Source organism: Xenopus laevis, chromosome 3L (assembly GCF_017654675.1).
Source record: "Xenopus laevis strain J_2021 chromosome 3L, Xenopus_laevis_v10.1, whole genome shotgun sequence".
Classification (NCBI taxonomy): domain Eukaryota; kingdom Metazoa; phylum Chordata; class Amphibia; order Anura; family Pipidae; genus Xenopus; species Xenopus laevis.
The window spans coordinates 47,302,211-47,320,964 of NC_054375.1; the positions used below are offsets into that span (position 1 = coordinate 47,302,211).

General features: G+C 37.3%; 1 protein-coding gene across 2 annotated transcripts in view; it reads left to right on the forward strand.

Moving 5' to 3' along the window:
• Positions 1-8,847: 8,847 nt before the first annotated feature.
• Positions 8,848-18,754, forward strand: part of sh3rf2.L (SH3 domain containing ring finger 2 L homeolog) — a 76,137-nt gene continuing 66,230 nt past the window's right edge. For both annotated transcript variants that reach the window (XM_041586193.1, XM_018252142.2), the window contains exons 1-2: positions 8,848-8,960; positions 12,250-12,677. In XM_041586193.1, coding sequence (XP_041442127.1) covers positions 12,273-12,677 — 405 coding nt within the window. In that variant the 5' untranslated portion in view covers positions 8,848-8,960; positions 12,250-12,272. The remainder of the gene's footprint in view (positions 8,961-12,249; positions 12,678-18,754) is intronic.

Consider the following 18,754-nt stretch of genomic DNA (forward strand, 5'->3'; position numbering starts at 1 on the left):
GTATGATATACCTTGGCTAGCTTCCCTTGGCATTCCCAGTAAATTAGACTGGAACGTTCCCTACGCTTACACACAGTATTTTAAAATATTTTCCAAAAGTCTTACTATTATCTCAGTGGCCTTTTTTTCTCTGGGAGAGCCATATAGAACTTCACTTTTAACAGGCGTTACAATTATCTGGGGCAGGCAGATATGCCAACAGTTAGCAGCACAGAGATTCAGGACACTCTGGATTGAGTGGAATAAACAACGTGTATTCCCAAGATGTCATGAATTAGAGTTTGATACTTTACTGAGCTGAATATCTGCATTGTCATTGTTGAAAACATGGCATTACCTACCCCTTTTCATATGATTGTTGAGTGATGTGTCTGAGGAAAGACAGTATTATTGTATGTATAAATGCAGGGCTAGGTGACATTAGGACAAAACAATGCTAGCAACGAGAAGACAGAAATTGGACCACTTTAATGTCGAGAAAGCATAAAAATTCACACCATGGGTCCAAAAACAGCACTTGCTATGCCAGATAGGACTAATACAGATAAAATAAGATTTGGGACAGCAAAACAAAGAATCCGGGGTGGGGGGAAAAAGTATGTTAAGTACTGCCCCTTTAAGGTCTCATTAAATCTTCAGGTCTCGTATATACTCCAGTATAAGCCGAGTTTTTCAGCCCCCAAAATATGCTGAAAAACTCTACCTCGGCTTATACTCGGGTCAAGAGCAAAAACGGTCACCGGCGCCTAAGAATAGTCGCCGGCGCCTAAGAATAGTCGCCGGCGTCCAAGAATAGTCACCAAGAATATTCGCCAGCATCCAAGAATGGTCGTCAGCATCCAAAAACGAGACGCCGGCACCTCCAATGGGAGCAGAAACCCTCAATTTTTTGATTGAAACTTACCAGAAGCTGCTGCATTTCTCACCCTAGGCTTATACTCGAGTCAATAAGCTTTCCCAGTTTTTGGAGGTAAAATTAGGTACCTCGCTTATACTCGGGACAGCTTATACTCGAGTATATACGGTAGTTCTCCCTGGAATAAAAAAATAAAACTTCACTAATTTGTTAAGCATCATTCAATATTCAACTGTTTTCGACATAATTTTCACTTTTAATTCTATACGTGTAAATTCCTATGCTCCATTTAGCTCCAGGGGAGTTTCAGCTCAAAAATGCACACAAGCATTTTCGACCGCAAAAATCAAATTGTCAATCACATTTTGCATTGATGGTATCAGACATTCCTCAACATAAGCACTCACTAACTTCAGTCATAAAACATACTCCTTGCCCTTGGAAATACTTGAACACTGTACAAGAGCACTTGCCGATGCAAAGGCAGCCTGTATATTAACATAGTTCCAGGGTTCCACTAGTGAAAATGTGCCAAGTGAATTGCATGCGTATACAGCCTGGATGTGATATCATAACTCATATCAACAGCAACTTGCACACTACTTAACAAACAGAGCCTACTTTTGCATCCACGTTGGTACATTATGTGCAATTGTGATGCTGCAACTTAGTGAGTGTTCCTTTAACCCTGGAGTTCTGGACAAAAAAAAATCTACATTGTGATTGAAAAACATGACAGTTTGTGGCTAAAAAAATTGCACTTTGCAGCTTGTGCAGCATTTGTTAAAGGGCCTGGCTGTGTGTGACCTTAAAGCTTAATTCTGTATGTATAAATGTTCCTAACAAGTATAGCTGGTTTGTCAAGGGATCAAAACTGTAAAGCAGGGCAGTCTCCAGTAGTTCTGCTCAAGCTCTATGCAATTTCCATCTCTAAGCATTAAGCGGGTGCCAAAGCAATTCTGCATCAGTGTGGATTAAATGAACTGTGTTCTGTAGAAATAATGATAACAATATACGAACATTCACGCATGAATACTCAAATCTTCATTTCCTTGTTTATTTATTTGTTTTGGCTGACTCACTGAAAATGTCTAGTATTGGCAGCAGTGTGAATAGTAGATGTTTGGCTGCTTGGTAGGCCCTGGATTTTCATTCTTATTGACTACATTTCAGCTTTTAGCTATTTTAGCTATTCGCTTTCTTACGTCTCCTAGACAGGAACCGGGGATTTTCTCCTGAAGATATTATTTTTGCTTCTTTCAATCTGTTAAACGTCCTCTTAATTAGACACTCCTAACTCCATGGGTTTCTTTGCATATTCTGGCTTCTTGTAAAATAAATGACACATTCAGAATTTACTCATGACCTTACCAAGGTGATGCACTCACAACTGACTCTCAGAAAAGTCTATAACATTGTGCCGAATGCTAAAGGCATTTTTAAGTTCAGAACTGCATTGAATGCTAAGGAAATACACCACAACATGGCCAGAACTTTTCCTGAAGAGCTGTAGACTTTGGATAAAGGTAGAATCCTGTGAGCCTTGCTTGAATTGCCATCTTCAGCAATGGTGACTTGTCCAGGAACTTTTACGGGGTTATTTATCAAAGGTAGAATTTTAGCGTTATGTGAGCTTTTTTAAACCTCAAATGAACTCACAACTTGGATGGTTTCTAATTTAAGAAAAAACTGGAATGGAAACAATTTGAATCAGCAAGTTCAGGTTTAACAACCTGAAAACTTAAATCCTCAAATTGATTGAGTTTCGAGAGAACATCAAAAAGGCTGTTATCTTCTTCTAATAGTTCAAGGGACCTCTACCATTTACTTCTACCTGACCTTGACAGGTTTCAGATGGAGTTTTTTCTTTTCAAGCTATTTCCAGGGTGAGGGTATAATACATTTTGAAACATTAAACTTTTTTTCTACCCAAAAATCTATTTTTGACCAGTCAATAACCTTGAAAACTTAAATTTTTCGTGGAAAACACAACTCTACCTTTGATAAATAACCCCCTTAGTGTTCTTGGTGGGATTCTCCTGAACAATCCTATATAGATGGCTCCTTTCTTTTTTTTTCAAACTTCCTTTTTATTGAAATATTTTGCAATCTTGTGATACATGACTGTAGTCGAATAAAAGTTATACATCAAAACATTAGATGACATCATTAACATTCAATTTGTAAAAAGGTTCCTTTGAGCAATGTAATAATTTGTGAAAATATTAATTATGATATTACAAAAGAATGTCTAGATACATATACAGTCATCTTTAATATACAATAAACAGTTGAAGAATTTTCCCAATAAACTGTGTCTACTGTTGTTTCTCCCAGAGTGGGGGGGAGGGGGGGAGGGGATTGGGGGAGGAGGGGGGGGTGAGCCGGGTCCAGTTGAGGTGCATGGTGTTGGGTATTATGGGTGTTCGCTCTGAACCAAGAATGCGGGGAGATGCTCAGACAACCATGGGGTCCATATTTTCTCAAATTTTTTTGGACAGCCTCTACTAATATAGGTTAGTCGATATAGGGGAATTGAATTATTTACCAGTTCAATCCATTGAGTTTTTGTTGGGGGACGTTCTGACTTCCATTTGAGGGCTATCAACCGTTTTGCTTGTATGAGGAGGAAACATATTAGAGTCCTTTCAGCAACCGTGGGAGCCGTATCTTCAGTTTGGTTAAGGATGAGAAGGGATATATCCATTGGAATTATGAGTGCTAGAAGAGAGCTGATTTCTTGTGTTATTTTGATCCAGAATCTTTGGATCTGGGTACATGCCCATATCAGTTGTATGAAGCCAGCCGGGGAGTTTTGGCATCTTGGGCAGACATCGGGTATAGAAGGTTTGATTAGGTGCAATCTGTGGGGGGTCAAGTATGTTCTATGAAGGTATCTAAATTGAATCATTCTATCTTTTGAATTAATTAATGGCGAATTATTTGTTACAAGAATTTCATTCCAACTTTCCAAAGTCAGTTGAGGGATATCCACTGCCCATTTTATATAGAGCTTGTCTAAAACGGGTTCTTTGGGATTGTTCAGGAGAGAATAGAATTGGGAAACGGGTTTTATTAGTCCCGGGTTGAAGACTAAATCTTCTATTCTCCTGGGGGAGGTATCAATATGTTCCCTACCTAATTGCATTTGGAGGGCATGTCGCAGCTGGAGAAAACGGAAGAGCATTTTATTGGGTAGGTTAAAGTTTTCTTTGAGGGCATTAAAAGTAGATATTTCACCTCGTGAAATGACCTGTTCTATATATTTTATACCATATTGTGCCCAAACACTGGGATCTGGTACTGTCTGGAGGTGGGGGAGATTGGGGTTATACCACAAGGGGGTATGAGTAGAATAGTGAGTTTCCCCTCTAGGGAAGTAGATTAGGGCGGTTTTCCAGCTGTGTATAGTCGCTCTCATTAGGGGGGAAATTTTATTCTGGTTTTTGGTTCCCCTATATAACAAGTTTTTAAGGGCTTCATAAGAGTTTACCAATTTTGCTTCAAGTGTTGTACACGCAATGTCAGGGGGCGACGAGGCCCACCTCCATACCGTAACTAATTTTGTAGCTAGATAGTATAAGAACATATTAGGTGCTGCTAGGCCCCCTTTATCTGAAGGATGTTGCAGTGTTGTTAGAGCTGTTCTAGGCGATGTTCCGCCCCAATACATGGTATTCAGTAAGGATTTAAGCTTTTGGAAGAATTGGTTGGGGACCTGAATAGGAGCTTGTAAAAATAAGTAGGTGAATTTGGGTAACAGAACCATTTTAAAAAGATTAATACGACCAAGAAGTGTTAGGGGGAGGTTGTTCCAGTTTTTGGTTTTCTTTTCCATCAAGGTTAACAAGGGGTTTAAGTTAAGTTCAACAAATTGGTTCAGGTCCCTATGGATATGTACTCCTAGATATTTAAAGGTAGAGACCCAAGGTAGCTGAGCCTTATACCCGTGACTTTCAAGTTGAAACGTGTCTATTGGGAAAATTTGGGATTTCCCCCAATTTATAGATAAACCAGAGAATTCTGTATGTCTATTTATTACATTTAGTGCAGAGTCTAGGGCGTTATAGGGGTTCTCTAGGAACAGTAAAGTATCATCAGCGTACATAGCAACTTTCTCTGTAATAGACCCTATACACAAGCCTTTAATTTCAGCATTACATTTTAAAAGAGAGGCTAACGGTTCCATCGCAATTGCAAATAATAGGGGCGAGAGGGGGCATCCCTGCCTAGTCCCCCTAAAGAGCGAGAATAAGGGTGAGACTGTCTGGTTTGTTTTGATTCGTGCCACTGGATTATTGTATAACATGGCTGTCCAATTGAGAAAGTTGCCTTTGATTCCCATTTTTCCCATAGTTGCCCAGAGGTAGTCCCATTCCACGGAATCAAAGTAGATGGCTCCTTTCTACTATAAATCTGTGCCAAGTTCACATTACTACCTAAAAGGACTATTTCCACCTGTATATGGGGACCTATCAAAACAAATCATTTCCTCCCATGTCCAAAAAGTTTCTTCTTCCCAAATTTAGTATGATGTGACCCAGTTTGTGCCTTGAATTGCCTTATGTAACAAAGCAAGAATCTACATTGACAAATAAAAGCATTTATAAGCAGTCTCTTTTTAACCTGGGCCTAAACCGCATCACAATCCTACTTTATAGTTTCCATATCACAACAGAAAACAATTGTATATCCAAATTTGAGAAGGTTAGGATCCTTTAGAATGATTTGGTGCAATTGTGAAGAATTGCAGGTGTTACAAAGTTCAGGGGATTATCTCCTTAAACTGTTGAGCCATGTGTTTTTGGACAATAAGTTACTTATGGGGAAATGTAAAGTAATCGCCTCGTTTGACGCCGGCATGATGTCACCGAGCTGGGATCGGGAGGAACCACATGGAGGACGCCGACATCTTGGGACATGCCATCTTGGGACGCCACGTAAGATTTCCTTACAGTTATACCATGAGTTTTTGGTTGTAATTACATATTTATTTTGAGACCTTATAAATCGCAGCTTGTTTTTGACGCACAAACTGGCTAAAAACTTAAAGGAGAGCTAAACCACCCAGCTGGCGATTTTAACTGATAGCCCCATATGGCAGCTCACCTGCTCCTTCCCCATCTGCACCAGTACCTGGTGGTAAAGGTTTCATGGCCATTTTACATCTTGTTTCCGTCTTTCTGGCAGTGATCACCACCAACCAGGAGTATTTGTAGTGGATCCCACTGCACAGGCTTCTGTTCAGTAATGACTTTGACTATGCACAAAACGCATTCTTTTCTCCTCATACAGTACCTTATTTAAGAAAAAAAAAGTACAAATTATTCTTGGTTGTGTTTTTTTTTTCACTGAAAAAGACGCTCGCACACAAGTGAGAGTCACATTGTTCCATTCATTTTCAATAATTCAAAATAAAAAAACTCGGATGTTGTAATAAACTGGGAAAATAAATAAATGAATAGAGAATATTCCCGCTGTCGTCTATTACAACCTCGCTAGCTTTTACTCGCCGAGTTCTTTCTGGTGACTTTTTGCAGTTCTTTTTCTTTAATAAATCCCTACTATCCGAGGTTTCAGAAAATACTTTTTTTGCATCTGTTTTTTTTCCAGGTTTTTCATGAATCGAGAAAAAACTGCAACTCGTTTTTCAATAAATGAGTGTGGATTTATGCACGATTTATGCACTGTATATTTATTATAGGTATCACTCACTTGCTAATGCAAAACAGCCTATGCTGTTCAAGAAATATTGTTTGGCCTGTATACCACTATGCCAAATGGCATTTGTGCAAAGTGTTCTCCATACTTGTATCTGCAAGAGAATCACTGCCAGCTGATCTGAGCATGCTTGTGCTCCTGGATAACAGCATGTTGGCAGCAGCAAACTGAAATGCAAAATTTGATAGAAAAGCAGTTTATTGCGGTATTAAAACATGTAGGTCCCCTTTGAGCTTTTCTCCCTAAGGACACACAAACCGCATATTCTGAGTAGATAAACAACATTTTATTTTTTAACTTTAATGGTCACTAAAGGTAAAAGCTTCACTAGAGGGAACAGAACAAGCTTCAGTCAATCTAGAAGCAGACAGGAGCACTAACCAAAATGTTTATTATTTTTTCTTTGGGTATAATGATCTGCATAATTTGATGTTTGTAGTAGAGATCTAATCCCTTTGGGCACTGGGTAATTATGAAATTTCATTATACTCATATAACCTTCTGTGAGCCACTTGGGTAGAAATAGATCTTCAGTCATAATAATTAAATGGGCCTGTCCTTAGTAAATATACACATAATAGATTTGTCCACCTGACCATGCCTTTATTCAATGACTGGTGCTTAGTAGGGCTTATAGTCCGCTGGGTCGTGATTTTGATAAGGGTGTCACGCAATTGGCCTGGAAGTCTCATGTGTAGGTATTGGTCAGTGCACCTATTTTATTTAGCCACACTCAACTGTAAACAGAATTGGGGAGCAGCACAAGCAGTGTCGGACTGGCCCACCCAAAAACCTTAGACCAGGGGCCCACTCTTAGTACTATTATTCTTCCTTTCCTCACTCAATCTCTATTCTCCTATGTTGCTCATGAGCCACCGGTTGTGGATCACTGGTATTAGTCATAAGTCAAACTGTCTGGTTAAATCAATTCCCATTCTTGCTCTTATATATATATCTTTAGGACCCTTGAAAGTCTATATGGTGTGATGGGCATTTGGTAATTTCAAGCAGATCTTTGTATATTTCTATTTGGCATTCCTAGTAAAGCTCACTGAAAGCATCTTTAGCCTTGCACAGGACTTCTTCTTTCATTGTGCATATGTGTAGGCAACATATAATATATCCAGGGAGCTATGAGCATTGTTAAAATCTGGCTGACCTTAAATGTAATTGAAAAGAGATCCTCCAGAATGTTGCTAGTGATATATTCTGGTACTACCTCCCTTTGCCCCCTTTTATCACTGTCCTTCAAGAACCTTGTCGTTTAAATGATTGTTTAATTAAAGCATTGGTTTTATCTATTACTTTCAGTACCTTGCCTTCTAGATTCATTTTCTACACATGGTTTTGGAGACAAAAGAGACGTTGTTTCCTTTGATAGCTTCTTTCCAAGAACAGTTAGAATAACTGCAAACCAGTCCAGCATATAGTAGAGGAACAACCACTAGGAACTACCTATTCTCATGAACTCACTGGTCTAACATGTATCTGTACTCACTGCACTTAGTACAATGCATCACAACTCTGCATTACATTGAATTTGCTGCACTTTTTTATTATTGTACTCTATAATTCTATATCATATTATAAACATCTAGATAAGTATTATTTAGTTATTATTGTACTCTGTAATTCTATATCATATTATAAATATCTAGATATGTATTACTGCCCTATGCTGCGCAAGAAATTCCTATGTACTTCTATTACAAATGGCAATAAACAACTACTTGACTTGACTTGACCCCCACAGTTACTGTGTAGGATGATGCTTCTACAATTAGAAGACTTCCTACTAAACTACACTCGATACAGCTTAATGATGGAGCAAGTACCCCTACCGCCCACCTCAGGACTTTATTATGTCTGTCACTTTACACAGACAGATCTGTATAGTCCAGGAATCTCAGTATAATACTTTGAGGCTACACGGTATTCTGCTGTATTCGATGCCTATCAAGCAATGAAACTGATTAGTATATCCATTTTGGTTTGAAGTATATAATAATACATTAATATCATGTTCTTTTCTATGAGCCTGTATTATATTAATACACTTGTCCAGTAAGGAAAGCATTTTGTTGAAACTTGTTTTACTGAAAATGTCCTTCACAGCAAATTTCAGCTTCTTGTTTTATCCTTTGGATTTTGAAATACCAGGAACACCGTGTGTGTTCACAGGAACACATCCAAACTTCTTCCTCAGGACTCATGCCAAGAATCCAACCTGCCTGAGGAAGAGTTAAATGGGCTGTACCAGTAAACTGATCTAAGAGAAATTCAGACTATAGCAAAGTTGATTTTTTTTTTATGCAGCTGTAGCATGAGGAACGAAGCTGGATTGTCCCATGAGCTGTGTGGTATAAAGGTTTTCAGAGAGAAGGTCAGTTTGTTACAGACTCTTTAAAAGACAAATGAGGCGGGAATGGTTACTTCAAAGAACTATTTATATTTGTAATCGTAGATTTTCTAGCCTGTAAAGCAGAGCAAGGCATTACGATAGAGTTGTTTTACTTTTCTTTTGTCTACATGTTCTCTGTTGCTCTTTCGGATAAATTCTGAGGTTTTGTCAGTAAATCACACATATGTTTAATTGAGATTATTCTTTTGGCATGGTGTTAGATAAATACGTAATACCCTCTTAAAGTGTCTATTGTGATTTGTGTCAGCTAAAAACAGTGTTTTGTATTAATACAGACCAGTTCTACTGTTGCCCTGAAAGCCCCCTACTGTAATGAATTGTTTCATATGTCACATTTGTCTTGCAACTGGATTTCTGTGATTATATTTTTATCCAGTTTCTAATATTGCCTTCACAGGAATATCTACTGTGTTATAGGCTATATTTCATGTAGTGTTACAGTAGGGATGTATACAGGTATAGGATCTATTATCCAGAATTATTGGGATCTATGGTTTTCCTAGTAAGTGGTCTTTCCATAATTTGGATCACCATACCTTAAGTCTTTTAAAAATCCTTTAAGGTAAGAACCTGGTTCTGTTTTATTACTACAGAGAAAATAGAAATTATTTAAAAAAAAAAATAGAATTATTTGGTTAAAATGGACTCTGTGGGAGATGGCCTTTCCGTGATTCAGAGCTCTCTGCATAATGAGTTTACAGGTAAGGGATCGCATACATGTCCTGTGTTTTAAGTAGAGATAAAAACACATATTGGCGCACAACATACTTTTTAACAGACTCACAGGGTATCGTTTATCAGCAAAAAACACCACATCTTCGCCTACAAAGATGCCCACTAGTACAAAGCCAAAATAGAACTGCCAGAGCTTCTGTTATTGGTATAATAATGCCAGAATTAATTCCACAAAACACTGTTCATCCTGACGCTAATTCATTATAGGCTTAAGAACATTTTTTTTTAGAAATTATTCCCAAAAGCTGCTCCAAAACTAGTCCTGCTTTACACTGTATTTGTATTTTTATTTTCAGATCAATTACATTCCTCCCAATATAAAAAAAAAATTATTTAAATTAACATATATTTATGCCTTTCAATCAAGGGTTAAAATACACACTGTTTTACGTGCCCAAAGATCAGTAATTTAAGCTGTTTGACGCCTCTTCAGACCATTTCCAAAATTGCCTAATAATTTGCATGAAGAGAGATATTATCACAGATTTATATTGCAAAAGTTACTTCACTGTTTTGCCTGCGGTCATGTAAATTCTTTGAACAGAATGATTTGGCTGTCTGACATGGTGGAAACTTGTCTGTGTAATGGCATGATCCATTCCTCATTTATAACTGACTTTCCTCTGATTGGGTTCATTTTGGTAATCTTGGTATTTTTGTCATATAAATAAATGTTTGGCTAAGTATGTTTGGGTGTGTTAGTCCTAATCTTTGTATTGTGTAATAACTTTTGGAAGTATGGCCAAAATATGGTCACTCCCATATCTATGTAATTAAAGGAGTACTAAAGCAACAAGGAAATAACTAGAAATTCTGAACGTTATGTACTGAACTTAATGTACTAGCCCAATGGTTCAGCATCCAGTTATGGTCTATGCCTTCAAAGTTGCCCACAGAATCTTCCCATCTTCTGATCTTGTGATCCTCCTCTCATGCTAAGTGACCTCTGTGTTGCTATTGAGAATCTAAGTCATACATACTAAACTTTTGTAGAAAGTGAGATTACATTTGTTATACTAGCAGTGTTGATAGGCCTTGTACTGTGAATGTTATATTATACAGTCTATTTATACTATATATTGTAAGTAGGTCCCTAATCTCAGGTAAGTGACAGGTGCCCTTTAGTACACAAATGATGTACAAATAAGTGATGTATCCAGTCTTTGACTATTATTGGCATGAGATATAATTCCTTATTATAGAACTGCCAAACAGTATCTTTTTTACTGGGTCCCACAGCAGAGACACTTTAAAGGCCTACAATAAACTTTGGTGAGAATAAAATGCTTGCTCACTGAAAGTTTAAATTGTGATCTCCGTTAGGCCCGCTATTCTCTATAGTGTCTCTTTGGTTACACCTCTTCACAATCCTATAAAGTTTGCCCATTCACCAAATACCTTCTGATATTCAATATTCAAATACATCTAGGCGGTTATTTATCAAGCTCCGAATATCGAAACCTGGAATAATTTGTAGTTTTCGGAGCAAAAAAAACGTCTGATGGTCAAAAAACCCCGGCACCTAAAAGCTCTTGAGGTCCTGTATAAGTCAATGGGGAAGGTTCCAGTGTCTGCGCTGATGTCCATACCGATATCTGATGATTTTGGGGTTTTGGAGCAAAAAATTCTGAAAACTCAGAACAATTTGGAGTTTTTGGGGAAAGCTCAGAAGTTTGCCAGACCATATTTTTTTTGGCTTTACTCTTCATAAATAAGGTCCATTTGGGAATTTGGAGTTTCTCGAAGTTTGATATTAGAAATACTGAGATAAATTCAGACCTTGGTAAATAACCCCCCTAATTTTGGGGTGTATTACACATTCACCTGCCCCAGCTACGGATTGCAGCATTAAAGCAATAATTTTTGCAAGAGAATATAACAGTGCTATATACTGTAAATAAGTAAATACAATACAAGGAGCACTCTCAGTTTTTAGCAAAATACTGAAGCCTAACTCCTTGACCTTTGTTTATAATAGCTGAAAAACATTTTTAAATTCTATAGTCAAATGGCTAGGTTTAAAACCTAAACGAAACAGATTATTGTTCATATTTTCAAATACAACAGAATCAGAATATAGAGAGTTAAAGGGTGTTCCTTCAAGCTCCAGAAGTCACCAGCATGTGTTGGGGAGTACAGAGACAGTGAATACCATGTAACAGGTGAAGGGTTTAAGGTCAGCGGTTTCTGAACCACCATGAAACTGTAGACCATGCAAGTGATTCTTTGTATGTTTCCTGTAAAGCACAACCCTCGAATCCTTCCAGCAGCCTAACAAGAAAGCAGTATTTTATAAATTCTATTGTATTTGTGAATCACAAATATGACTCACTGGAAAAGAAACTCGGCTGTAGAACTAAGGTGCACATCTGAAAGGCGTCTGATGAGACATTGCTGCATAATACATGAGATACATTCTCCTCGATATTATGTATTGGTTAATTATTTCTTATCTATGGACCATCTTTAGCGTGGGAATCTTGGATTAAAAACACCTTTCTTCTTTCTGTTTTAGGGACCATGAAGCCTTGATCATATATGGTTCAGCTGGATGTTTCTAATAAGATGGATGATTTGGTTGTTCTTGACCTTCTGGATTGCCCCTTATGCCTTGGAAAACTGGATGTCACTGCCAAGGTGTTGCCATGCCAGCATACCTTTTGCCAGCCTTGTCTGCAGAGGATATTTAAAACCAGGAAGGAACTGAAATGCCCAGAATGCAGAACCCCTGTACAGTGCAGCATTGACGAGTTGCCGGCCAACTTATTATTAGTACGAATACTAGATGGCTTGAAAGGTGGGCAAACCCTTCTGAGAAGAAACTCCTCACGGAGGATGGGGGGACTCTTTGCCCAAGATTCTTTAAAGAAGAGTAAAGCAAACAGAGCAAGCCAGGATTCTACATTTAAGACCATTTCCAAGGACAGGATGCCTGTTGATGGGGTAAGAATATAGGCTGTTATTTCTGTATGATTAAGAGGGTGAAACCATAAGACGTCCTAGTGCGTTTTATTTTCTGATTTTCTTTCAGTGAGGGGGGGGGAGGGTGATACCTCCACTTCTATGTTTTAAGTGATTGATCTGAAAAGGTAATGGTTGTTTTGTCTATATGGTTGTGAAATCTTATCTTGCGTAAGATGGCTGAAACCGGAATAATATGACATCTCATAAAAGCACCTTTTACGTGTCTCAACATCATCGATATCTGAGTCACAATTATCATTTCAATAAGAAAAAAAATCACAGTGCATTTATGCAAAGAATGCCCAACGATGAATGGAAATTCAATGCGGCTTTTTTTCTTTTATCCAGTTATCGCACAACTGGGATAATCGCGGATTCATGATGACTGCTCATAAATCTTGATCATCTGCATTAGGCATATGTCTTGCGTTTGGGTATTATTAGCTCCAAATCAACATTTTACCTAAGGGTCTAAACAACTATTTAAGGAGTCAGCAGAACATATGGCTTGGTGTAATGCACCAGATGCTCTTCGGGATCCTAATTTAAGAAAAAAAATAGACAATGTTTTGTAGTGAAATATTGCATTTTATACATACTTCAAGCAGATTTTATTCCATTTATTTTGTGCAATATAAGGCACAAAATTTCAGGTCTAGGAGCTTGTAGCTACCAATAGGTTTTTTGCTTTCAACAAGTAGCCTGGTAAATGCTTTATATGAGTTTATAGAACTAGAACACAATTTTGAAAAATGTTATTATTTGAACACCCCTTGGCATGGAATTCCGGCTATTTCAGACTAAAAGTTTGAGGAGCAAATATGATTTGTTCTTATCTACAGTAGTCTACAGCATCTATGTATCTGCTATTGGCTTGGGGGCACCTGTGATCAGATTTCCATGTTATCTTATCCAATTTTTATTGTACCAATCCAGAAGAGCAAAATTCTTTAATTTAGTCAAAGGGCATATCTTGATCCTGGGTTAAATGCAGGTGTGGCACAGCAGATGCAAAGCAACAGTCTAGCGAATCATACATCTTTTTGTTATGTGTATTGACGGGGAGCAATCAAAAGCATGTAATTATACGTTTAAATCCATTCATTTCAACACGCAGGCAGATATATATCACAACTGTGCATGAAAACAGTCTGTTCCAAAAAAATGTGACACTTGGAGAAACAGTTTCTTGTATCGCAAGGTTATTATATACCGATTGGCACTAGGCACTAGGCAAGGATTTCCTATAAATTTGTGGCACCGCAAATTATATTGGTTGATGGGACTTATTTGAGTAAGGAGAAAGCTGGAGCTCTACGATTAGGCTTTTACTACTGGGCACACACCTGAGATACTTTTACCCAGTGGGGGTGGTGTTCAGGGCCACCGGAGCACCCCTCCCCCCGCTACCCGCAACCCTCTTCGGTAACTCCCACAAATTGGGATTTTTTTCCAGCATCCTGCCAGCTCAGTCCGACCCTGCTTTTATCTGCTTACCTACATTTTAGCACTGTTTTAATCTCCATTGCATATTCTTTTCTTTGGTACCTCTTGGAGTGGAATATACTCTCTGATTTGTCTGGTTTCATCTGATGACGGGGCACGCCCGTGAAATGTTGTGTTTCCATTTTTGACTAATAGACCACAGGGGAACAGCCCCAGGCAAGTGCTTACGTGTGCTGTCCTGTTTCTACATCTACTGTCTGGTTTCCACCATCAGTTAGTGGTCTATTGGTAAATATATGAACAAAAAGAAAATGCCGACTCCAATCTCTTCTGGACTAATTATTTTATATACGTAGAGCAAAACCACTTTTAAACTTTGCGGGTAAAATCCCTTTTAATTGCTCAAGTTATGTGTCGGTATAAACCACTAGGCAATCCTTACCAAGCAGAAATATCTGACCTGGGTGTCCAAACCCCAGGCCCGTCACTCCAATTACTTTAGGTAGTAGAAAACAGCCAAAGAGCTTTTCACTCACCAAGTTAGCCGAGTGGTCCGGGTGCCGGCCCCGAACCCGTAGCTTAGGCAAAATCAATCTTCAAAATAAATCTGCACGCACTTCTGCAACCATGGCCATGGTTGCAGGAGTGCGTGCAGATTTATTTTGAAGATTGTCTATTGGTAAATAGATGAGCTACTGAACAATATTATTTTTCAGCTACCCAAAGAGTGTAACTGAGTAACAAGTGTTCTTGTTTCCATTTGGAGGTAAGGATACTTCCCTACCTCCGATTGGGAGGCCCAAAGCAGTGGATAAGGAGGCCTAGCTTGAAGGCTAATAATAATACTGAGAAAAAAAACAAAAAGCTTATGGTTAAGAACTATTGTAAAGATCCTATGTCCTGGGTTTCAATATTGTCTAATGTATAAAAAAAATCCCTTCCTTCGAATATGGTGCCAAGCTGGTTTTATCAAGGGTTAAACATAATAGACTTTCTAAATAGCTATGTAATTGCTTCAAAATGCAATCATCGATACCAACACAATACAAAACTCTTGCCTAAAGTCTGAATAAATGAAGCATATGTTGAAACATGCCAGCCACCCACCGCCCAACACTTGTGCTTCTTTAAAGCTGGAAGTTTGACTATGATCTTGTTTCAATGCCAAGTGAGCACAGAACTCCACCACCCAGACTCAGTGCTTCTCAGCTTCTGCAGCTGGGATTAGTTCTTCTTGTATTTATGCCAACAACAAAAAAATGCATCGTATTGTTATAGTTGATTTGAAACTGAGATTTAGAAGGCATATGATGAAGCTGTGTGTTGTGGTGTTTTGGCGACATCATTAAATTCCACTCAGGATTATGTTTAATGTGAACATATAATTAACAGTAACAATGTGGGCAGTCCTTACATTAAAGTGAAGGGTAAAATAGATTAGCTATAGTCACATTAACCAACCCACCGTTTACTGATTAAAAGAACCACTGCCAACATTGTTAACTATCTTCAAAGGCAGTTGCTGCTGCCAAGGTATTAACCAGAATTCTCTACCTTTTCTAGCTGGCGAAGATCATGACATATTTAAGAAATGGTAACAATTACCAGTTAAATTACAAGATCTAAGGGAAACTAACAATAGCTTGTAAAAGGGGCAGATCTTTCAGACTATTCGTATTTAAATAGTAATTGAAATTATATTGATCTACTTACTTAAATGCAGTTTCAATAGAACAGAAAATAGTACAAGTTATGGGATCCCTTATCTGGAAAGTCATTACGAATTGTGTTGTTTTTGCTACTTTTTATTATTATTTACTTATCCTTCTATTCAGGCCATCTCCTATTTATATTCTAGGCTCTTATTAAAATAAAAGCATGGCATTGTTGCTAGGGCAAGTTGGACCCCAGCAACCAGATGGCTGAAATGGAAACTGGAGAGCTGCCGAATAAAAAGCAAATAATAAAAACCAATTGTAAATTGTCTCAGAATATCCCTCTTTTCATCATACTAAAAGTTAATTTAAAGGTGAACAACCCCTTTAATATCATTTTTTGATCAGGAAGCAGTATATATTTTACAAAAAATTTGTTCTTTAAAAAAAGTAAAGCCACCTTCAACCACATCTTAAAAAAGTTGGCAATAACTAACAAAGAAAATTACACTACAAAATGCCAATTTATTCTTATTCATGGGAATAGCATTTGAGTTTGTGAGTTACATTCCCAGGGCCAAAAAAGCCAGTCAAAAAATATGTTTCCATTAGTCAAAGTTAAAAATGTACATACATCTCCTAGGACCCCACACGTTTCGTACCTCTAGGGTACTTAATCATGGGCCCACTAGCTTGTCTTTGGACACATCATATCCAAAATAAGGTTAAGTGATCATGATGGGATTTAGGTAACTAGGATTTAACATTGCCATTCTAAAATGTGTTGCTCAATTGAGGAAAAAAACGGAAGAAAAAAATTATAACAAACGAGACATCCCAATGTACAGCAAGCCAAAAGATAATATTTCCATTTTTTTTCTCGAACATAATTCTTTTCTGCCAATACCGTCATGGTATCTTCTCCATCTCTGCTCTAAATTGCCTGCTTTTAGAGTCTGGATGAAGTGTTTGCTTTATTCTCTGAAAGAAAAGGGGCCAAACAATCTTCCCAGCCCAAGTGAGGAATGTGGATTTACTGTAGTGTCCGATCAAGCATGTCCTATTTTGAACCAAGGATCTTCAGATCATTCACACTGACAGCTTGGAATGGAGCAATTTGTTAAAGTGTATTGGGATGAAACTGTGCAAAAGCATTTCATTTTTTTTTTCAGTGTTCTTTTAATAAATCTATGGTGGGTTTAAACTTATACAGCAATATTAGTTTAACGCTGTAGAGCATGGCTCAACCAATATGATTTCAGTGTGTCCTCATTGGGTATTTCTAGATCTTTAAAAGCAATTTAAATCAGTGTGCTACAGCAATACTAATTGTAACACCTGAAAGTAGCACTATAGTAATACAGGTAAGGGATCTGTTATCTGGAAACCCGTTATCCAGAAAGCTCCAAATTATGGAAAGGCCATCTCCCATAGACTCAATTTTATCAAAATAATCCACATTTTTAAAAATGATTTCCTTTTTCTCTGTAATAATAAAATAGTATTCTTATTAAAAGCAAAACCAGCCTATTGGGTTTAATTAATGTTTATATGATTTTCTAAGGTATGAAGAATTTAATTATAGAAACAGCCATTATCTGGAAAACCCCAGGTATTGAGCATTCTGGATAACAGGTCCCCGTGTGTGTATATATATCTATATCTATATCTATATATATATATATATATATATATATATATATATATATATATATATATATATATATATATATATATACTGTAGATATATATATATATATATATATATATATATATATATATATATATATATATATATATATATATATATATATATATATGATTTGAATGGTATTAGGCATTCAAGCTTCTATAAAATCTGAGCACCAAGCTTACAAGCTAAAAATCATTTAAACATTAAAAAATCAATAGAACTATTTGGCAACCAAAATGGATTTATGTAGATTAGTTACAATCAAGTACAGTATTAGGTACCATTTTATTAAGGAAAAAAAGTGTAAAAAATTAAGAAATAGTTGAAATAGGAAGTTATGGGAATTGCCAAGTTTTGGAGCTTTCTGGATAATGGGCTTTTTGATAATAGATCTTTTTACCAATGAGTTTAACATGAGTTTAATTAATAGGGCTTATGCTGAACAAACTAAATTGTCTATTGTTTTAATTAAGATTTATCTGGGTTTTTGGGGGGTTTTGCGCTAAATATGACAAAGACTAAAACTGAAACCAATATCTGCTTTCCTCTTTCTTAAAAAAGGTCATTAAAGTCCACTGTGAAGCCCATTATTTCAAATTCCGACAAAGGCTTCAGCTCAGGAAAGGAGGGGTTTGCTTATACAGGGCTCTACATTTAAACAAACTATCCTTATTTCTGGGGGAGAAAGGGTTAGCGAAGAATTAAAAGTAGAAGTAAAACAATAATCCACTTACTTGTGTCAAATCATTAGAACAAACCCTACCCATGAAGCAAAGCACGTTTGCTTTTTGTCGTTTTGTGACAGCACAGTTTCAGGTTCCATTCACTGTTCATCATTTCTAAAAATTTTTGGTGTCTTGTGATGCAGAGACAGAGTAAGTCCTCAAGAAACAATTAGAAGTATAAAACACAGCTCCCATATTCTCAATATATATTCATATACTCGAGCCAGTACAATGTCTCAATCAAGTAGTGACTACCAGAATCATTACTTGTAAAATGTTATTACTTATTCTAATCTATAGGGCTCCGTGGTCAACTATATTTAACTGGATCAATATGTCTATTAAACCATTTAAAGTAACACAAGGGGTCGTTTACTGATGCCCTGGCTGCAAGTGCAAGAGCCCTTTGTATTGAGCAGTGGTTGAGCTTAAAGTTAACCTTAAGATGAATTATAAATCTGGAGCACAGGACAGAATTCAGCATTCAGCCCTAAATTTAACTCACTTTACGAAGGAAGACTAAAGATAGGGAACGGA